At 39.8% G+C, this 18,757-nt stretch overlaps 1 protein-coding gene across 6 annotated transcripts in view; it reads left to right on the forward strand.

The window, feature by feature from the left end:
• The window catches only part of FAT3 (FAT atypical cadherin 3), a 382,360-nt gene that overhangs the window by 292,125 nt on the left and 71,478 nt on the right, over window positions 1-18,757 (forward strand). For 5 of the 6 annotated variants that reach the window (XR_013775721.1, XM_079317035.1, XM_079317037.1 and 2 more), the window contains exons 8-10: window positions 7,343-7,618; window positions 9,158-9,368; window positions 13,029-17,102. Coding sequence is in view for 5 of the 6 variants with exons in the window: in XM_079317035.1 (XP_079173161.1) it covers window positions 7,343-7,618; window positions 9,158-9,368; window positions 13,029-17,102 (4,561 nt within the window). In the remaining variant the exon portion in view is untranslated. Of the gene's footprint in view, window positions 1-7,342; window positions 7,619-9,157; window positions 9,369-13,028; window positions 17,103-18,757 lie in introns of those variants that run through there. The other variant, XM_079317039.1, reaches the window with a different exon arrangement.

Consider the following 18,757-nt stretch of genomic DNA (forward strand, 5'->3'; position numbering starts at 1 on the left):
CTGTGGGCAGGGAATCTGAGCATGTGTTTTTTTGGTCTTCACAACAGAGATTTCAAACGTGATTGTTATCTGAAAACTGTCAGAATTATGGCCTTCTTATTTATTGCTCCATTTTGCAAAACTTTCCTACTGTATTATTGGCTGTACTTTGGAGCCTTTGGTTACCTTCCTTTTCTTATTTTCTTTTAGAAAAATAATTTTTAAAATGTTAAACTGATCAGTTTAATTAAAAAAAAAGTCATAGAATAGATAATATCCTGATAGCTCTCAGTGGCCTTTTTCTGAGCTTTGATAAAACAACATTGGAAGTATTTTCGTTCTACGTATAAAGTACCACCTGCATTTTTAACTGTAGCTGCAGGAAGCTGTGGTAGAAGGCAAAGCAGGTAGAAAGCAATTTTGTAAAAACATCCCCTTTAATAACAATAAAATAATTTAAAGGCCCCCTCAAAGTGCAGTGATTTGTTATGAAGCAGCTGATGATCACCATGTGCAATGGAACACTCTTGCCTTGTATTCCACCCCAGCTGTTTTCCTTTATCTCTTCCTTGCCTTTTGTCTATTATACAGTTGGAGGTGGTAAAATACAGCATAAAAATGCCAAAGATTTTTGTTTGGGTAACATGATCCTTGGCATGGACTTGGTGAAGTTTCTTCAGCAATGTTCCTGCATGCCTTAGACTCTGATGAACTGTTCACTTCCTTCATGCCTTACTGTGCACACAATTCATTACTGTGCCACGAGAGGAAGGAAATAATTTTGATTTAAAAGTTACATCTGTTGTAATAATGGTTCACTGTTAGGAAAAGAGGCAAAAAATAACATAAGGAGTATTAACGAAAAAAAAAAAGTTATAAACTTTCTGTGTAACTAAAAGCTTACTTGTTTTGGGCATGATCAAGATTTCCAAAAGAAATACAGTCTCCAAAGTGAGAACCAAAGTGCCAGGGGCTTTTGAGCCACTGCCACTTACCATGCTGCCCATCCGTGTAAGCCCAAACCATCCAGGCAGCAGCTGGGATGGGAAGGGATGGAGAAGGAAAAATATGAAGAAATGTTGACTTGTTTGATTTATATATTTGAAGTGTGAGTATAAAGCTTCAGTCACAGTGATTAACTTCTAGAATGTCTAAATCTCCTGACTTAGCCAGGGAGAGCTTTTGCTTTTTCCCTTTCTTTTATCCATCATTGCTTGAGGCCATGCAGTCATTTATTAAAGGCTGAAGGCATCATTTGCTCTGAATTCCCACGAAACACAACTCCTGCAGCTGCCAGGAGAGCTGTTGGCCTTGCACAGGGATGGAGACTTTGGTATCCTCTGTGCTGCAGAGAGCTGGGACAACAGCTCTGTGCAGTGTCTCTGCTCCCTGCCACGGCCATCACCTCCCTTTGGGCTGCACAAGGCTCTGGTGCCCTAGCTTGAGCATAGAGAAGTCTCTACCCACAAGGGATCATCTTAACAGCATAAGTTATTATAATGTCTCACTTTTATTGAGAATGTTGTCCTACAGGTAATTATATTTTTCTAAGAGCAGCCTCTGGAGTGATGTTACTATGTGAAAAAGATGGTTTTAGTTCTTATTTTCCTACCTTCTTTTTTCTCATCATTTTAACTCCTATAGAAAAGTTGTGTTAGAGCATGAGGGCTGCTGCTTCCAAGCTAGGAGGCAAAATGCACCTCAGTTTCACTTATTGTTTCCCGGTAGAGTGGGCACTCAGAGGGTAATGTGCACTTCCCTCTGAGAAGTTTTTGCAGATCAATACATGTTCACTTACAATACCTTCTGCTGGAGCCAGCCAGACTGGTAGAGCAGACAGAAGTTACTGCTCATTGCCCCTTTCTGCCTCTCATTGCAGAAGGTTTTGGAATTTAATTTATTCTTGTGCTGAGGATTGACTTTTTAACTCTGAGTTTCTGTCTCACTTTTCAGAGATCACCTTTTCTTTACAACTTTTTTGTAAGAGGAACTGATCAGTCACCCTGAGTGAGGGTGGTTCTCTTAAATTAATGGTGAAAAGCTCTTCTTAGAGGCCATGGCCAAAATGTAGATAAGACATTAGAGCCTGCCAGAAGCAGTTCTGGGCTCTGAATTCTTTTAGGGCAGAAAAAGAGAAATGGGGATTCAATTCAATTTTTCGCTTTTTGCGCTGTGAAACATTTCCTCCAAACTGTAACTAGTGATTTTTTTTTCTTGATGTTTTTTTTTCTGTCACATCCAATAATCTCAGCACTGCTTTGCCTCTGAAGCAAAGATCTTTCTTTCAATTTTAACATAATACGAAGAACACAATAAAGCATAAATAACTGGCCACTGAGGCTGGTAGGGAAACTGAATTTTTATGTTAAAGTTGGGGTTTGGAGGAAAGAAAAGCTTGTCAGGAAGTAGAAAATAAAGCTATGTGGTAACACTCAGTATTAAATCAAAATAGATTTCCTTTTTTTTTAAAAATAACCTGTACAGAAGTGTAACCTGAGTTCAAATAAGTCAGGCAGTTAATAGGTTGTACTACAACATGGTGCCCAGACCAAGCAATTAGCCAAGCAGATTCTTCCAGCTTCAAATGTCTGTAAAGCAGCAGCTGGCATTTACCCAGTTTTCACTCAAATATGTCTGTCCCTAAACCAAAGGTATTTGTTATGGGCAACATTAAAAACAGCTTTGGAGAGACTTCCTGCATTAGGTTTTGTCCTGCTTTGATTTGATTGGATTTCTCTAGGCCTTTCACTTACCATTTTCAGTACAAAGTCTTTGCTAATGCTCTGAGTGTTACTTTGCCTAATTTGTAATCTTGGAGGCCCGTGATTCCTTTATTTGAAACTTGCTTTAACTGTGGGAAATGGGAAGTGAGCAGGGAGAAGCAAATCTTTTATAGTGGAGCACTTGTTCAGACTATAAATTAGGCTCCACACAATGGGCACAGAAGGAGGCAAGCCTGCCTTTCTGAAGCCCACAATGCACTGGAAAAGATATGGGCTTTCAAGGAGAACCAGGCAGACACTGGTTTGCTGCATGTTGGCTTTATGAGCGTGGAAAAAAAAGACTTGCAGCTAATGCTTGTCAATGAAAAGTAGTTCAGTCAGTAATCTTGAACAGTCCTCAGCAAAGAGGAATCCCTCCTTAGCAGCCAACAAATAGTAAACATTTCCATTCGTCACCTTTTGGAGATGTGTTGGGAAACTTCTAAAGCCTGGCTTTCATTCTACACCATGGGTATTGTCACAGCTTAACACCCTGGGCACCTACACAGTAATAAAGGATATTTATTTATGCCACACAGCTCATTCTTGCCGTATCTTCCATTTGGGTATAAATATGTAGAAAATATTAAATTACACAGACACTGGGAGTCTTTGAGTCACTTCAGTAGTGTAACACTTATTTTGAGGTGAAAGATGTGCTACCAGCTGGCTGAAGCATAAGACTTCAAGGACCCTTTTGCTGACCCTTTTGAAGTCAATGGGAAATTTGCCAATAGCACCAAGATTTTATGCCTAAAGTTGGCAGCCATTAAATGAATTTGAGAAACTTTCCTCATATTAACAATCTGGTGGCACTCAGTTTACTCAATTTCACATATGTTTGTAGGGTCAAGTTTTCTGTGAGCCTGGTGTTCACATCAGCATCACATTTTCCTTTCTTTCTTTTTAAGTAACATCTTACTAGAAGTTATCCTGCTGGAGCAGGAAATCTACATAGGAAGAATAGCATTTTAAGGTGACCAAATAGAAGGGGTATGGCTGAAAAATAAACTTCATACCCTTTCCCCAGCTTTACCCCACTGCACTTCACTTGTGATTTTGTTAACCTTGCTGCAAGGCATTGTTTTCTTAGACAAAATATGAGGATAATAGTAACTTGCTCCTCAGAAATGTTGTAAGAACTAAGGAACTAACATCTTTTTAAAATGGGACTAAAACTCCATTTTCTTTTACCTGGTTTTGTTTCAAGTAACTCCCAAGATAGCTCAATTTTTTAAGAACATTAAAGAGTTCCATTTATAGGTTTAAAAGAGCTCTGTATAATCAGTATTCCCATATATAACCTAAATTTCTTTTGTTGCAAGGAAAATACACCCCCCTCTATTAAAGGAGAGAAATGTTAAAATTACATTTGACTCTCGGGGATTTTGAGGGACAGCTGACAAAAATTAGAAATACTCTTAACTGCTTAAATAGAAGAAATTGTGAATCAATAATGACTTCTTTATTCATTAGCATCTCTAACCCACTGCCTTCCATCTCCAGATGGAAGTGGCTGTTGAAGTGCAAAGTATGTAATAAATAATGTGTATTTCAATGTGGATCACTTGACAAATCATTAAAATACTGGCATCTCTAGGGAGGAAGATGCCTGCACTTAAACAAGCACTTGATCAGTCTTACAGTAGATGTGAAGAGAAAGAGAGAAAAGAAAAAGAAGGGAAATAAGGATTTTTTTGGCAATGATCAAAGCAATTTTAAGTGTATTGCTCCCTGTAAGTTTGATGGTCACACTGAATGAGGGAATGAGGGCCTCAGTTTTCTTTTTATTTTCCCCCCTCTGTGCCTCGCACTCCCCAAGCACAATCATGTCCATATATGTTCAGGGCACTAGCTGACACCTTTTTCAGTGTGAAGGGATGCTGCTCTGTGAATCCCTGCTGTAATTTCACAGTCTCCTGGGTTCCCTTGGTCTCTGATGCTGATCCAGTCCCACCCTGTTGAGTTTGTGCAGTTTAGCAAAGGCAGAAATCATGGAGCCATGGCTTGGAGAGTCATAGTGCAAGCCTTGGGATCGATAAACCTTCATGCCTTCTTCTGCTTTCTCAGTTTGACAGTGATCCCAAAGTGCATTAGATATTACAGGAAGTGAATCACTGCTCTGGGGTAATTATATATCAGGCCAACAAAACAGCATGTCACTAGCAGTGCTTTTAACATACATTGGTATGTTTCTGTACATTTTTTTTTTTTTGTCTTCCAGAACACCTTCAGCTTGCACACCAATTTTAAATAAAAATTCACAGATACAAACCTGTCCCTCACATGGAAGCTTACTTTTTCAAGTTTGGCTGTGCTGTACTAGCAGAGTCTGCAGAGTCAAACACTCTTGGTGTTTTCAGTCCATTTGAAAAGTTTTTACTTCTCTGTTGGACTACCTAAAATGATACATGACAAAGGTTTTGGTCGTGAACAAAAAGAAAAATAAATTATCTGTGTTAACAGCGCAGCACCCAGTCATGTTGTAGTGGTGCCCATCAAAGACTGAGGGTATCAAAACTGCCCAAGAAAATATCTATAAGTATTAAACATTGATTATGCCCCAACTCCTATTGCTTCTCTGTCTCCTTACACTAAAAAAAGTGGTTCAGCATTGGCTCTATATCCCATTAGATTACAGTTCAAATCTTTAATCTTTTCCTCAAGCTTCCTTTCATATGTTACAACTGGTTTCTTCCCATATTTTTAAGACATAGATTTGGGTGGGTTTTTTTCCTCAGTCAGATCAGAAACATGCTTTGATATATTACAGCAATAAAAGTATAAAAAGCTAAGTAACTCTTCATCATTATTGTAGGCCTAGCAATGTGTATTTTCCCCCAGTTGTATTGCTATCTGTCCAGGATTGAAGCACAACTTAATATAGGCTTCACTCTGGCGTGCCATAATCTGGTGAAAATGAAATTGTATGGAATTCAAGTCTTATGCCATTTAACTTACAGAGCATTTTATTTCAGATGTCTTTTGAACAGTTCCCAGGCTAGTTCATTACAACTGCTTCTTACAACTGCTCATGTTCCTTCTGGTAATGTATTCTGCAAACCCTTCCACATATCATGGAAATCTAAAGTTTCATTTCTCTCTGAGGCCAACATCTGTTTGTGCAATATTGCAGTAAAAGTATAGCTGTGTTTTTCTTCTGTTAAGAAAGTATGGGTGAACAGGGCTTGATCAAGCAAAATAATAAAATGCTTGGTTAAAAAAGAGCCAAGTAACAAAGCAACAAAGAAAATGCCATTAGTGATGGGTGAGGTCTCCTAGTCTGACCAAAGAGTCCTGTGCGTGGCTTTTCTGAGTCATTAATTGGATTATTTCTTATTTCAAAGCCTTTAAATAAAAAGATTGTTCCATTTTATTTACTGTAAAATTAGATGTGTGCTTTCACAGGCATACTCTGGAAAAATACTTTCTGTTTCTAGCACTGAAAAGGAGTCAACTCTTCAGATTTCATCTTTCAGTATTACACAGTTTGTGTAATGTGCTGCCCACAGCCATCATTGGCATACAAAGTCTGGAAAGCACATTTTCCCCAGGGATTGACTTCTGGAATGGCAAAACCTACAAAGTGTCATCAGAGGGACACATGCATAACATACCTTGTCAAAGGGAAAGCTTGGAAAACAGTGATTCTTGCTATTTATCTGAGTCAGTTTGTGATATATTGAAATGGGTGTAATATGCAGCAAGAGCGGCACCTTGGCCTGTTCTCCCCCTCTCCAGGATTACTTAAGGATCAATACTGAAGTTTTGAAGACAGATTAGAGGCAAAGAGCACAGCATTCATTCACATTTTTAGTGTTTTACCATTCATATACCACAACAGAAAGGAGGCAAATAGGTGTTGGAAGGGAAAGTGAATTAGCTGGCAATAAAGACAGCCATTGCTGGCAAAGGAAGGGCAAAGATGTAATCAAAAAAATAATCCTTCTGTGCCACCAGTGCCCTGAGATCAGCTGTCCAGATGTACAGATCAGTATATACTGATCTGTGTGGGGTGTGCTTGTGTGGTAGTGAGGCTGTATCTCCTGTGCCCACCTCAAGTGGTTTAAGAGCAACTTGGAGGCTCCACTATTGTCACATTTAACATTGCCAGTAAGCCCCAGTGCAATATATTGGGCAGAAAACACAAGATTCAGCTGAATCTTGATTGTATAAAAAATCAGATTTAAGCAACATGAAAAGGATTATTTTATAGCCTTATTATATAGGATTATTTTATATTGGGGAAAGGAAATTACATAATAGTTCTAGAAGTCTCTTATAACCAAGGCAGTTACAAGGGAGGACTAAACTTTTCCTTATGACCATTGTAAAAATATTTTCTAGTCTATAGATACTGAAAATATGGACTTCTTTATCAGGCTCTGAGTAGGTCTTACAGTTTACTTCCAAAGTCAAATCCTTTCTATTTCTTTTGATCTGAAAAGTAAACATTTAATATTATATGATGTTTCTTGGTCCCACCATGCAGCAGCATAACATCTACAGCCATTTAGAGTAAATTACATTTCTCTAGGTGCTTATTCAGTAGTCTGACTAGACTTCAATAACTTTGAATTTCTTTTCTTTATTAACTGTAGGTTCTTATCAAAGTGCTGGATAACAATGATAATGGCCCAGAATTCTCTCAGCCTAGTTATGATGTCACCATTTCAGAGGACATCCTCCCTGATACTGAAATTCTGCAGATTGAAGCTATAGACAGAGATGAAAAGCATAAGCTGAGCTACACTATTCACAGCAGCATCGACACAATCAGCATGAGAAAATTCAGGATTGATCCCAACACTGGGGTTCTCTACACAGCTGAGAGATTAGACCATGAAGCTCAAGATAAGCACATCCTCAATGTCATGGTAAGAATGCAATATTCCCTTGGGTCTGGCCAAAGTTATGGCTGCTTCAGGTACACACATGGAGTAGTCTTCACTTGAGCAAAGGACTTAGTGCAATAAGTAGCCACCAGTGTAGTCTTATCTGCTCTGCCATGTATTTATTTCATGGTTTTTGGCTTTTTGGGAAACTTTATTGTGAATTCATTGTATGGAATGTGATATGATTCTCTATCTCAAGGGAGAGCAAGCAGGAAATTATTTAATCTCTTGGCATCTGCACCTTTACCTCAAGGTAATTTTCAGAGTTTCTGAAGTGAGGCTGAAAGTTATTTGAGAAGTTATTCACAGGGAGATAACTGCTTTCCTGCCATGGAGAATGCTACAGCCTTTCTGAATACAAGCCTCATTTATAGCTTACTTTTATGGACTTATTTCAGTACATAAACTGTTGATACACAAAATAGCTTCCTTTTATCTACATTTCCAAATCTTTGGATATGCAGAAAAAGTTAATTACCAATTTTTGCTTGATGTGCCTAGACTACACAACATAAATCTGTTTGTTTGGAGTGGAGATTGTGTATTATGGGCATAATTCTTTTGTTAATTAAAAAAAAACAAGCACAAAACAAAACCAAAAAATATTACTTTAAACATTCTAGTCCATTCTTTTCTTTAACCACCTAAGACTTCTGCAGCAGAGGCATTCTAAGGAACTACTCATGGTGTGTTAGGTACAGGGGCAGCTTTTGCAGGGCATCCTAGGAAGCAGAAAGCTTCTGTGAGATGCAGCAAGGAGCTGAGTGTGTTCTCTGCTCACAGACTAAAATGTTGCAGGTCCTTTGGCAAGCAGACTAAGAAATAGCTATAAACTGAATAGCAGAAGCACATGGCCAGGAGAGGTAAATCCCTGCTTGGTTTTTGAGAGAATAGGTCTTTTCCTCTGTTTAAGAAGAATCAAAATTTTGGGGAGATAGTGGTGGCAGGATTCTCAGTGAAGCAGTGCTGAGGTATTTTGGATGTGGTTGAGACAGGTGTGGTAGCTTACACCTCTGCTGGCACTTACCAGCACTTCATAAAGTGATTCCTGCTCTGTTTACTCTTGGTATGATCATCCACATATATAATCATGAAGTAGTCCATTGGCAGCTACAAGCACTAGACTGATTTGCCTATATGCTGTAAAGAAGGCAATGGCAAGATAAAGGCCATAATGACCATTCAGCAAGTATTTAAACAATAGGAATTTCTTATAAATCTCAATCAATATTTAAGATCTCATGTGGTTGCCACTTCAGAAATTCATGTCATGATAGCTAGTTGCAATGTATTTTTTCAGAAGTGAAAAAATAAGAGGTGCTAAGCTCTTTACTGTTTCTTTGATTTTAGTATCTGGCATCCTGTGTATGAATGTATTTCAGACTGTTCTTTGGGACAAATGGATTTTTTCAGTACTTTGTATTAAATAGAACTGAAAGTAGTGCTCACACTGAGATGAGTAATACTTGTGAAGTTTTACTAGATGACTGTCAAATTCTATGTTATGCACTTGTTCTATAGGTCCGAGATCAAGAATTCCCTTACAGAAGAAACCTGGCCAGAGTCATCATAGATGTGGAAGACTCCAATGACCACAGTCCCTATTTCACCAGCCCATTGTATGAAGCCTCAGTGTTTGAATCAGCAGCAGTTGGATCAGCAGTCTTGCAGGTCACAGCTCTGGACAAAGACAAAGGAGAAAATGCAGAGCTTATCTACACTATTGAAGCAGGTTAGGACAGAGGCCAAAAATGAAATATCATGGATCATGCCAGACGCAGAACAGTGATGTGATGGTGATCTGTCTTGACACACAATTCACCTTCTTTGGTCTGCTTTCTTCTGTGCAGATGGGCAAAGGAAACACCTTGTTGTTGTTTTGTTGCCTTTTTAAAATTTATTTTGAAGCTACTGTACCCAAAACATGCCAAAACAACCTCATTCTGGAACAGGTTGCCCAAGAGGGATTTGGAGTCTCCTTCTCTGGAGATGTTCAGAACCCCACAGAATCCTGTTCAACCTGCTGTAGATTAACTTTCTTTAGCAGGAAAGTTGGAACAGATGCTCTCCAGTGATCCCTTTCCCAGCCATTCTATTATTCTGTGACTGATCCATTTTCACCAGATGGCTACAGAGCCTGTTACCTCTTAAGTCATTGGGTCAAAGCCATCACAGAAGATAGTTATTCAAAACTGCAGCCAGTGACTTGTTTTCAGGGTTCTGGTTTCAGACTAGTGTACAGTGGATCCTCCATCAAAAAATGCCACAACAGCTGGTATGTCCTGATGTGTGCCAGTGTTCAGACCAGAGGAGCTCAGAGACTAAGAACAAGGCTATGCTGAAACTTCTGCCACAGCATTTTAATGGCACAAAGTCTCTGGAAACTAAGAGAGGACATGGTGATACCAGATGAGAATTGCTTTTGCTGTTTAACTCTGGATATTTACATTCAGTACATAATCTGTACCAGCAAAAGCATTCTTCTACTGGTGCAGCAGCACAGTAGTAAAACATTTGCATTATCTCTGACACACATGCAAGTCAGTGTAAGTTTCTCTGGGTCACATGAGTCTCAAGTTAATTCTTAACTTTGAGATAAACCACTGACAGATGTGTAAGAGGAGGGATGCCTGGAAAAAGAGAGAAGAAATTAGAAATTATACTTTTGTAATGTTTCATTTCTACTTTGGGGATCTTATTCATAATATGAGTCTTCCCACTGTAATACTAGCAAAACTTGAAACTTGTATTGCCATAAAAAGAAGTCACAGGTATTTCAGATTGTACCCATATTAGGCAGATCTCACAAGCCTTTCCCAGCATTAGGCTCTGATCCTACTGGATCATTATTTATCCCTATATTATTATAAAGATTTGTTACTTGCTAGGATGGCTTATGTCAATTAGGAACAGGCTAAATGACAAATAACTAATTAAACAAGAATATTTACACCATCTCCTGCTGATTTAGCTTCATATAATTCAAGCTCACACCTTATATCAAGATAATATAACCTGAAGTTTAGAGAAGACCCAAGGAACATTTTTCCTGTCATTATCTTGTATGTTCTGTGAAGGATATGACCTTCAGCAAACCAGAAGGTGAATTCTTTTGCAGCTGAAAGTATTGAACTTAGAATGAGGAAGATGTTGGCACTCCAAACCAAATATTTCCTTTATGCACTGTGTTTGGTCTTAGCAGTTATTTCTCAGTACTCTCAAGGGGCCTTTAACTTAATTTAAGGGCAATCCTATATGTGCCCAGAGAGGACAACAGTTTGCCTTGTGGAATAAATTCTGAGCAGGCTAGGTCAGGTTTCTGGGGCAATGTTTTTCAAGACTATTCCCAGGTTTTTCTTGACACCTTATTACTGTTACAGGTTCCCAATCCTCTAGAGGTGCCACCACAATATAAAGTGCATCCTGACATCTAAGGAGTATAGTTTCCATTACACTGGTAATAGAATCATACATGATGCAAGCAGGAAAATATTATTATTAGAAAAGATGCTTTAGCTATTAGATGATTTCTAGAGACTCTCTTTTTCATTACATCCTATTTCTGTTTCATCATTAGCTCTCCCTGCGATGTCAAACCTCCAGCTTCCATTTACTGTAATGCTCACACTCCTCCAGTTTCATTATCCACAGATGTCCCAATCTCAGATGCATGAAAATTCAGTATTCTGCTGCTGTAGTTTCTGTGATCCATAAAATGTGCAGTTGAGGATATTGATTTTAACTGCAGAATTCAGATTGTACACAGCCCTTTGATTCAGGGGAATTACTCACCTCATCTTACATTGCTCTGAAGAGAGCAATTGGTAAAGAAAGTAGATTTTGTGTAATTTCATAAGAAATTCCTAAAGGAGAAGAACCAGCTCTGGCTTTGGAGGAGGCAGTCAGTGGCTCAAAATTATTTGTATTAGCAAGCACTGACAAAATAACAGCAGCAGTATTTGTAGTGTCTGTAAATGTGACAGATACCATAAATTTTTATGAGAATTTGTAGCTCACCTCCTGGGTGAATAGCACAATTTTTGGTTTAGCTGGTAGAGTAAACTTTACTGATCTGAAAGGAAGGATATAAACCACTACCAGTATTGAGCTACATAGAGTAGTATGTAGCTTAAATTAGCCTCCAGAATTTACAACAGATAGTGAATCATATCTTAAAAATAGTTCACATTACCTCACTTCATTTAGGATTTCATTTATATGGCATCCCATCTACAACTTACACATTTATTGCTCTGTGCACAGCACCTGTAACTAACAGGATTTTAAAAAAACCCTCTTGTGTATCACCTGAGATATATTTCTCTCCCAGCCTTGGATGGATGCTTGACTGTAGATTGGAAACAGTTCTAGATTTTAAGATGTGAATTACAATAGAGGGAACATGGTATAGTGATTGAAATCACTGTAACTCAGTATATGCTATTTGCATTTAAAATCAAATTCAGAAAAAGAGTCTGTGTGCTTACATATGCCATATGTATATGCAGTATCCTATACTTCAAGCAAGCACTCCATAAAACAGCAAAATAAGGATTACCAATTAAAGGTGATCTCTAATTACAGGGTGAGAATACATACAGAAAATTTTGAATCTGTCTTGCTGAAGAAGAGATTGGCAAAAAGACCAGAAAGAAAAAAAGGCCCCCAAAAAGTTCTCTGATCCAGACTTACTGTTTTCACCTTTATGCAGTCAGTGATATCCGTGCTTTCATGTTGTAACAGGCATTTCATGACATTTTCTGCTAAATCTCATTCATCTGGATTCATCCTCCTGAGAGATCATATGATAAACCTTTGTGCCACAAGACACTTGAATCTCTTTTCTATGCTATTTGCTCTGGGTTTTTTTTTTTCTAAATGCCACTTTAACCTTTTTATATTCAGTTCTTTGAGTCTTGAACTACTGTAATCTCCTGTATGGTTTCTTAATATCCCATTCAATTAGGAGCCTGAGTTGTTATCCATTAGTCATGTAATTGGCTTGTTAGCCTCTGATCTCATTTCTTTGCCTTAGGTGTACATGTATTTGACTAATTTCTGTAATTTAGGGATGCTTTTCTGTACTTCAGTAGAAGTAATGTGCATGCAGTTCTTGCTCAGATATTGGTACTGAGAATCAAGATAGAGGTGGCAACACCTGAGTTTCTGATGTTTTGAATACCTATACCATCTACTGAGCTCTCTAATTAGCAGAAAGAAAGGCTGGAAGAGCCTTTAGAATTCTTCTATGTTGGGGGGTTTTGTTTTTTTGTTTTTTGGAGGTTTTTTTTGAGTAACTGCCTTTGAAAAAGCAGCTTGTTGCTCCTGGTCTAAGTTATCATCAGGTGAGTCATATTTCATTTCTAATCTCATTTCAATGTTTTTGTTTTAGGAAACACGGGAAACACATTCAAGATTGAACCAGTTTTAGGCATCATCACATTACTCAAGGAGCCAGACTTAACCGCAATGGGACAGTTTGTCTTGTCAGTCAAAGTGACTGATCAAGGTTCTCCATCACTGTCTGCAACAGCAATTGTGCGGATCTCTGTGACAATGGCAGATAACTCCCACCCTAAGTTCACTCTAAAAGAATACCAAGCAGAGGTTAATGAAAATGTGGATATTGGTACCTCTGTCATTTCTCTCTCTGCAATCAGTCAGTCCACATTAGTTTATGAGGTCAAAGATGGCAATGTTGATGGAGTCTTCACCATAAACCCATATGCTGGAGTGATCACCAGTCAAAAGACCCTTGATTATGAGCGTGCTTCCTCCTATCAGCTCATCGTACAGGCAACAAATATGGCAGGCATGGCCTCAAATGCCACTGTGAACATTCAGATTGTTGATGAAAATGATAACCCGCCAGTTTTTCTCTTCTCTCAGTACTTGGGCAGCATAAGCGAAGCTGCTCCTGTGAACAGCGTGGTCCGGAGTGCGAACAACAGTCCCCTCGTGATCCGTGCCACCGATGCTGACAGCAACCAGAACGCTTTGCTTGTCTACCAGATTGTTGAATCAACTGCAAAAAAGTATTTCACCGTGGATTCCAGCACAGGTGCAATCAGAACAATTGCAAATTTAGATCACGAAACGATCGCCCACTTCCATTTCCATGTTCATGTTAGAGACAGTGGGAATCCCCAGCTTACAGCAGAGAGCCCAGTTGAAGTGACCATTGAGGTGACTGATGTCAATGACAACCCACCAGTCTTCAGTCAGGCCGTATTTGAGACAGTCTTGCTCCTGCCCACGTATATTGGTGTCGAGGTTCTCAAAGTCAAAGCTTCAGACCCAGATTCAGAGATCCCTCCAGAACTAACATTTAGTATAATTGAAGGCAGTATGGATCATTTCTTAATTGACTCAAGCACAGGGGTACTCACCATTAAAAACAACAGTCTCTCCAGGGACCATTATATGCTAATAGTAAGAGTATCTGATGGGAAATTTTATAGCACTGCTATGGTGACAATAATGGTAAAAGAAGCTATGGATAGTGGACTCCATTTCACACAAAATTTTTATTCCACTTCTATCTCAGAAAACAGCACCAATATCACAAAGATCGCTGTGGTGAATGCTGTTGGCAACCGCCTCAACGAGCCTTTGAAATACAGCATATTAAACCCAGGAAACAAATTTAAAATCAAATCCACCTCAGGAGTCATTCAGACCACTGGCATCCCCTTTGACCGAGAGGAGCAGGAGCTGTATGAGTTGGTGGTGGAAGCAAGCCGTGAGCTAGACCACCTCCGTGTCGCTCGAGTCGTGGTGAGAGTTTACATTGAGGACATAAATGACAATGCCCCGGTGTTTGTAGGGCTTCCATACTACGCTGCTGTGCAGGTGGATGCTGAGCCTGGTACCCTGATCTACCGGGTGACAGCTATAGATAAAGACAAGGGTGACAATGGCGAGGTGTCATACCTGCTGAAGGAAGACTATGGACATTTTGAAATCGATCGAGAATCTGGTAGCATCACTTTGAAAGAAGCCTTCAATTCTGATTTGTCTAATATAGAGTACTTGGTTGTCATTCTTGCCAAAGATGGTGGTAACCCCTCGTTGTCTGCGTCGGTAGAGCTCCCCATTACTATTGTTAACAAAGCAATGCCTGTGTTCGACAAGCCCTTCTATACAGCTTCCGTCAGTGAAGATGTAGAAATGCACATGCCAATTTTAAGCATAAATGCAACCAGTCCAGAAGGCCAAGGTATCATTTATATCATTGTTGATGGAGATCCCTACAACCAGTTTAATATCGACTTTGACACTGGAGTTCTGAGTGTCATCAGCCCGCTGGACTATGAAATAAATTCTCTTTTCAAGCTGACGGTGCGAGCCAGCGACGCTCTCACTGGCGCTCGCGCTGAGGTAACTGTGGACTTGATTGTTAATGATGTTAATGATAATCCTCCAATTTTTGATCAGTCAGCTTACAATGCTACTCTCTCCGAAGCTTCTTTGATTGGGACTCCTGTACTGCAGGTTGTTGCTACTGATGCTGACTCTGACCATAACAAGATTGTGCAGTATCAGATAGTCCAGGACACCTTTAACAGCACTGATTATTTCCATATAGACAGCAGCAGTGGCCTGATTTTGACAGCCCGGATGCTGGATCATGAGCTCATACAGCAGTGCAGCTTGAAAGTCAGAGCAACTGATAATGGGTTCCCACCTCTGAGCAGTGAGGTTCTCATTAGTATCTCAGTAACAGATATGAATGACAACCCTCCAGTTTTTAACCAGTTAATATATGAATCGTATGTGAGCGAACTGGCACCTCGGGGTCATTTTGTGACTTGTGTCCAAGCTTCTGATGCCGACAGCTCTGATTTTGACAGACTGGAGTACAGCATCCTGTCAGGGAACGATCGGACCAGTTTCATCATGGACAGCAAGAGCGGTGTGATCACCCTTTCCAACCATCGCAAGCAGAGGATGGAGCCCATGTACAGCCTGAACGTCTCTGTGTCAGACGGGCTGTTCACCAGCACGGCTCAGGTGCACATTCACATCCTCGGGGCCAACCTCTACAGCCCTGTGTTTTCACAGAGCATTTATGTTGCAGAGGTTAGAGAAAACGCTGCTCCTGGAACGAAGGTAATCCATGTCAAGGCAACAGACGGGGATTCAGGTTTATATGGCCAGATCAGCTACTCCATAATAAATGACTTCGCCAAGGACCGATTTTTGATTGATGCAAATGGGCAGATTCTGACAACTGAGAGGTTAGACCGTGAGAACCCGCTGGAAAGTGATATTGATATATTCTTGAGAGCCCTTGATGGAGGTGGCAGGACTACGTTTTGCACTGTGAGAGTGATAGTAGTGGATGAGAATGACAATGCTCCGGTATTTATGACAGTGGAATACAGAGCAAGTGTCAAAGCAGATGTTGGGAAAGGCTACTTGGTGACCCAAGTGCAAGCAGTAGATCCAGATGATGGAGCAAATTCCAGAATTACCTATTCTCTATATAGTGAAGCTTCTCGTTCAGTAGCTGATCTGCTTGAAATAGATCCAGATAATGGATGGATGGTCACCAAGGGTAGCTTTAGCCAGCCGAAAAACACTGTTCTGTCATTCTTTGTCAAAGCAGTTGATGGTGGCATTCCTGTAAAGCATTCCCTCATTCCTGTCTACATCCATGTTTTACCACCAGAAACTGCTTTGCCTTCTTTTTCTCAACCCCAGTATTCTTTCACGGTGGCAGAAGACACTCTCATAGGCAGTACTATTGACATTCTGCATGTTTTGCCCAATCAGGGTGCTTTGTATAGCACAGTTAATGGTGAGCTGCCTGAAAACAACAAAGATGGGGTTTTCATCATAGAGAAAGACACAGGGCTCATAAAATTGGATAAGAGACTCGACCACGAAATAAATCCCACGTTTCACTTCAAAGTTGCAGCCACGATTCAGTTAGACAAAGTAGACGTTGTGCTGACGGTGGATGTGGAGGTGAAGGTGTTGGATGTAAATGACAACAAGCCTGTGTTTGAAGCAGCTAGCTATGATGCTGTAATAATGGAAGGGATGCCTATAGGAACAAAACTTATGCAAGTCAAAGCAGTTGATGCAGACTCCAGTGCGAATGGGCAGGTCACGTACACACTTGCGGTGGAATCGGAACTGCAGAAGATCACAGAGGCATTCACCATTGATAGCAACAGTGGCTGGATCAGTACACTGAAGGATCTGGACCATGAAAAGGATTCTGCTTTCACCTTTGCAGTGGTGGCCTCAGATCTGGGGGAAGCTTTGTCCTTGTCCTCAACCACCTTGGTCTCAGTTACAGTGACAGATATAAACGATAACGCCCCTGTCTTTGAGCACGAGGTGTACAGAGGGTCAGTGAAGGAGAGTGACCCCCCAGGGGAAGTTGTGGCTGTTCTGAGCACCTGGGATGAAGACACATCTGATGTCAATCGGCAGGTTAGCTACCATATTACAGGTGAGAAACAGCTTGCATGCTTTCCATGCTTTCCTTCCCATAACTGCTTTACTGAAGACCTGTGCATGTGTTCAGTGTTAGGTGAATGTTTAGCCAGGCTTAGCTAAATTATCACTGGGATTGAGTCAATTGCATTTTTTTCTTTTTTCTTTTTTTTTTTTTTGGATAGACTTTGCAGCAAAGCTGAAAATAGGGAATGTGTGTGTATGTGTGTCTTTTTGTCTGTATTACTCTCTCAATTTTCCAAGATTAATGCTCCCTGATTTGCTGCGGTGCAATGTAGTGTAGCCATCAACCCATCATAATTGCTATGTCAGCTTGAAAACCCATCATGACTTAGTGTTTCAAACAAGGGGAAAGGAAAATTTTCTTCTTACAGAGAAAATCATTATACTTACAAGCATTTAAACTTTTTTTGAAATAACATTTTTCTTTTTGAGATGGGAAAGTAGATGTCAGAGCTGTTTTAAAATATCACTGTTTGGAATGAGGAGTGAGGGCTGGGGGCACAAATGAATTTTACATTGTGGAGTGAGGGGATGCCATTTCTTATCAGCACAGATTTCTCGCTAGGGAAGTAGTAATATACTTAGAAGCACTGGTTAGCTGCCATGCATTGTTATATACAGCATAAGGAAATTTTGATTACATTACTAATACATTTTTCAAAGCATGGTAATGTTGCTCTTTCTTATTGTGTAATATTTATTGTCATTCTTTTATCCTAGATTCAGCCTGGCTTTTGTGCAAGTATGTTATGAGTGATGGGTACTGCAGTTATTTTTCTCCTTCCATCTTGCATTGTCCAATAGATTTTGTTAGGGAACAACTTTTTACTCCCCCCAGCCTTAGCAATTCAAGAGCTAGTATTAACTACCTAGTAACAACCAAATTATTGGGAAAACTCACATATTTCTCACTGGATGGGATTCAACATACATAAGACTTGCATGTAGGAAGCAGACTGTGGGCAGAAATTACTTAACTAATGGGAAAATAGTTTGTGTATTTTGCCCTGGAGTATAAGGTTCCTAACCCTTTGTTAGCTATCAAAATGAAGGTGGCTGTGGGATGGGGTGTGACAGAGGTGTGACATCCAGTTAGCCACAGACTGCCTGTGTTGCACATCACAGGTAGCATCATTCTCAAAGCAACAAGAAATTATTTGATTAATTGCAACTTTTTTCACTTTAAAGGTTTGCAAGGACTATGTGTTTATAGTGTAATGTGCTGTAGGATATTAGAAGTAGGGACAAAAGCAGTCCTGTGTATAAATGTCAGGATTTAGGGGCTCCAGGAAAGGTGCATTAGGTGCTGGTGGACCAGTTCCCCAATATGTTAAAGCAATTCAGGAGTGCCTCATACTAGAGATTTTGGAATATTTGAAAGAGTTTGGGGATCCCCGTGTGTGGAATGAAAGCCCTTAGGTTTTTAACAAAGGTATGTTGGTGCACTGTGATCATTGGCTTTGTTGTGAAGTCTGGCAGTCATCTCTTATAATGAATTACGCCTCTAGTTACACACTGGTTTTTCTTCACATACCTGTGCTGTTAATTTAGCAAAAACTGGACTTTTTAATAACAACTGTCAGATGTGACTCATAAATTATAGATAATTCTGTACCTTTGTTTCTGTCACAGCTCAAGATACAACAG

Source organism: Erithacus rubecula, assembly GCF_903797595.1.
Source record: "Erithacus rubecula genome assembly, chromosome: 1".
NCBI lineage: Eukaryota > Metazoa > Chordata > Aves > Passeriformes > Muscicapidae > Erithacus > Erithacus rubecula.